General features: G+C 44.4%; 1 protein-coding gene across 1 annotated transcript; it reads right to left on the bottom strand.

Moving 5' to 3' along the window:
- Window positions 1-403: 403 nt before the first annotated feature.
- On the bottom strand, window positions 404-2,572 carry LOC143321782 (uncharacterized). The gene is made up of 3 exons (XM_076732421.1): window positions 2,540-2,572; window positions 889-1,669; window positions 404-531 (listed from the first exon to the last, which is right to left on the bottom strand). Exons 2-3 carry the CDS (start codon window positions 1,664-1,666, stop codon window positions 404-406), a joined length of 906 nt encoding a protein of 301 aa, XP_076588536.1. The 5' UTR covers window positions 1,667-1,669; window positions 2,540-2,572.
- Window positions 2,573-3,755: the final 1,183 nt, after the last annotated feature.

The following is a 3,755-nucleotide window of genomic DNA, read 5'->3' as shown; positions in this document are numbered from 1 at the left end:
CATTGCGTAAATATTAACACTCTTGCAAACTATTCAAACTTCAATTAACCAGCTTGTAGATTCAGAAACTTACAGTAACATGTGTATAGTACAGCCTAGCGGGAAGCTTAGTGGTGGTGACGTTCGTACAACCGCTCATTTACGGCCTAATGTTAGTTTTTACTTCTGCTGATTGCATTTTCACTTCAAAAATCATAAAAGTGGTGTTCATTTGTGAAGATTATCATGCTGAACAAAATGTGTAAGTATCCTACATTTTGTCTGCCAATGATTAATTTGTGCATTTATCTAAAATTGATGGGAAAATCCTGTTTTTTTTTTGTTTTGTTTTTTTTTGTTAAGGGAACCAAAGCGATGCAAACTTCCTGGCTGGTCTATGAAAATACATCATCCCTGCAGCACTCTATTCCCATTTCCCTGTACTCAGCTGCTGGGAGACATACTGACAGAAACACACCCCTCCCTCCAGGTGACCGCTGGAGCTCGGCTGGGGAAAGGGAAAGTGTCTTTTGCCGAGGCAGCAGGCGTAACCTGATGAGAAGAACATCAGAGCTCTTTGAAACATATCCTCAGCAACAACCTGCTCAGAAAACGTTTCTGCAAACTCACGTCTGCAACCGTCCAGAGAAACATAGACCAGATAGATTTGTGAATTGGACCGACAGCCCATTAAAACCTTCTCCTCAGAGAGGATTGTGTTTGCTTGACCTACAGCTTTGTTCATCTCTCTCACTATGTACTTCATTTCATCCCTCTTCCAGAGGCCAATCTGAATAATCAACCCCAATGAAACAAAGCAGATACAAGAACAAGTGAGCGCCAAAATAATTATGTTCTGACCTTTCACTGAAATTTCTATTATCATCACTAATGTATATGAATTTAGACCTGTCATAAGCATTAAAAATATCATAACAATAACGCCCATCAGTGCTTTAACCCAGAGTGACTGCACTTTATTCTGAGAGACACTATTGATCATCCTCACAGCCTGTCTGTACTTCTCGTGGTCCTCAATGATCAGGCGCAGTTGGTCCGGCACCTCCATGTCACTGAACTGTCCAGAATTCCATTTATAGAGTCCCTCAGCATTGACAGCAGTCAAAGGCTGCAGGGCCTTCCCGTTGTAGATAGAGGGAGGCTGGAAGGGCACCACAGTGGACCCTTGAAGCTGCTGGTTGGGGGTGCACAGCACCTTCAGCAGCTTGTTCATAAAGTCTGCGTCGTTGGCCTCCAGGTAGGTGAGGTGGCAGAGGTGGAGAGGAACAGAGACTCCTGGCTCCAGCAGCACTGGGACGATGGGCTTCCTCTCCAGACAGTCTCTGAACAGAGACATGTTGGCCTCCAGGAGACACCAGCGGCTCCTCACAAACTCTGGGCTGAGCACCAGCAGGACCTTCTGGCTCTCCTGGATGCATTCGGACATGTTTTCCAACACGGTGCGGCCGGGGGTGAAGTCACGCTCGTGGTAGCAGACCTGCAGGCCGCAGGACTCCAGCTGGCTGATGAGGAAGTGGGTCCAGCGGTAGTCAGTGCTGCTGTAGCTAATGAAGACATGGTAATGCTCATGATTTCTCAGTGTGGGAGGAACAGAAATAGAGGGAGACAGGGAGGCGGCAGGCTGTGACTGAATGTCTGCAGTCTCCACGGAATTCATTTCCTCCATTATCTAAAGAGAAGACAGAGGTGAGAACATCACAAGTATCTGAAAGCTCTACTAAGAAACCACTATGGCACATCTATAAAGTCTATTGAAAAGTATATTGACCTACAGCCTCTAACAGTGTGCAAGACAGAAGTTAGTATGGCCCCACAGCGTCTTAGCTGTGTGGTTTTATGTGAAATATATAGCTCGTCACTTCCTGAGAGTATGGAAGAGAAAGTTAAAATTATATTAACAGGACACAAAAACCTCAACACTGGTAAAATCTAACCTGAGTGTGTGTCATAGAGGTGTTTATTCAACACAGAAGATCATTTTCACAAAGTTATCGTTGTGATTTGCCTTTTATGGATGCAAAAGCACAACGATTAGTTGGATAGATAAATATACTCAGCTGCCTGTTTATTAGGTACGCTAAAATGCAGTCAGTCCTGCAACAAATCATGAAGGTCATACTGTGATGTTCAGTTTTGTTAGAACTGTTTTACCATACTGTCACAATGGTCTGTCCCTCTCTCCCTGCCTCCTGCCACTTCCCCCCATGTCCATGCATTTCCAAGGAGCTCTCCAGACTTGCCGTTCTCCATCTATATCCACCAGATGCACTCAGTCTTTCCCACCGGTCCCAGTCACCTGACCCCTGTTTCCACCAGCTCCGTTGTTACTCATTCACAAATGAACCCCTACAGAGTTTATTATAGTTGATGTATTGTTGCTGTATTGGCCTGTAAGCCTTTACACTGTTTTACCATGAGAATCACTGAACTGATCCCATCTGCCTGGTAAAAGTTAAAATCTTTCTCCCACAGTTTTATTCTATTAAATCATTAGTGGTTTCATTGAGGACAGCTTGAAAAAGTAAACTTATTCTCATACCTGTAGATGACAAACAGGTAAGGCAGCGCAGCAGTGGGTCCAACAGCAGTATAAGGAAGTTAGGAAAAAAACCCCGAACACTGCTCTGTTGGGAGTTTTATTAAAGGCACAGACTGTACCAGCATGTACCAATGGCTTTATAACAGGTTAGGACAGTGACTGTACCTTTAATGACAAGCACTATTAAATTACATCATCCTCAAGGAGCGTGCTCTAACTGGTCTGGCTGGTTGGTGTGTTTCACTTTCATTTCAGTGCTGGATCATCAATACATTGATAGCAATATATTGTTTGCCATCCCTTACTCTTTTTTAACAACTATTGCATAACTCGAGCTGAGTCTGTAGAGACACACCTGACACAAAACAAAACAAGTGATCTTAGGGACTTTACAAAACATGTTGAGGTTGGGAGCGGGGCTGAATCATAAGGGCACTTAGGTAGCGTCTGGGCTTGTAGTGTGTTCATGAATTCTGTTGATGTGTACTTTTGACTTGATGCTCATGAACCCCTTTTTCTGTGGTGGATGAGGTGAACGGGGCTTGTTAAAGGTCAAAATAGCTGCAGAAGTTCTAGAGGTCAGTCAAAACATATCTCATACAAAGAAAGGCTTCATGATTCACACTCTCCAATCTCAGCTGTGACTCTGGGGTCCTCCTTTTCCGAAGGGAGTGGCCCAATAAAGATCAGTAAGCAACGGCTCGTCCGTGTCAATGACCTTGGGCCCTTTTAATATCTGTGAGATATAGAAAACTGAGGGGAATTTCATTCATCAAAAGCACCTTCCTATCCCAGCTGACATCAAAGAACAATTTAGAGGATAGGAAATCAAACTGGGCCATCTGTGCTCTGGCTTTTGCTCAGATATTAGGTCTTCCAAATCATTACACCGAGAGAAAAAGAGAACATGTGAAGGTTCTTGACGTCAGGGGTGGAAAAACATGCTTTACCTCCCACCCCCATACCCCCCCCTAGTTCAGCCTCAGTGTTTTCACGCAGGCTGGTGACTACCTCTAATCTTTTGGTGGCAGAACTGAACAAGTGCCTCTGGGTAAAGAGGAAAGCAGCTCTAACAATGTAATGTAGCTGTAATCTAGACCAACATCTGCTGCTGCCTTGATGCACCCCAGCTGGGAGAGCACTGAGTGGACAGGATGCTGAGCGCTTTAACACCCTTCACTCAACACAAACCTGACAGGGAAATTAAAGTCATGCA

This window comes from Chaetodon auriga, chromosome 6, assembly GCF_051107435.1.
Source record: "Chaetodon auriga isolate fChaAug3 chromosome 6, fChaAug3.hap1, whole genome shotgun sequence".
NCBI lineage: Eukaryota > Metazoa > Chordata > Actinopteri > Chaetodontiformes > Chaetodontidae > Chaetodon > Chaetodon auriga.
The sequence above is the reverse complement of the archived record's forward strand: the minus strand, read 5'-3'. Positions and strand labels throughout refer to the sequence as shown.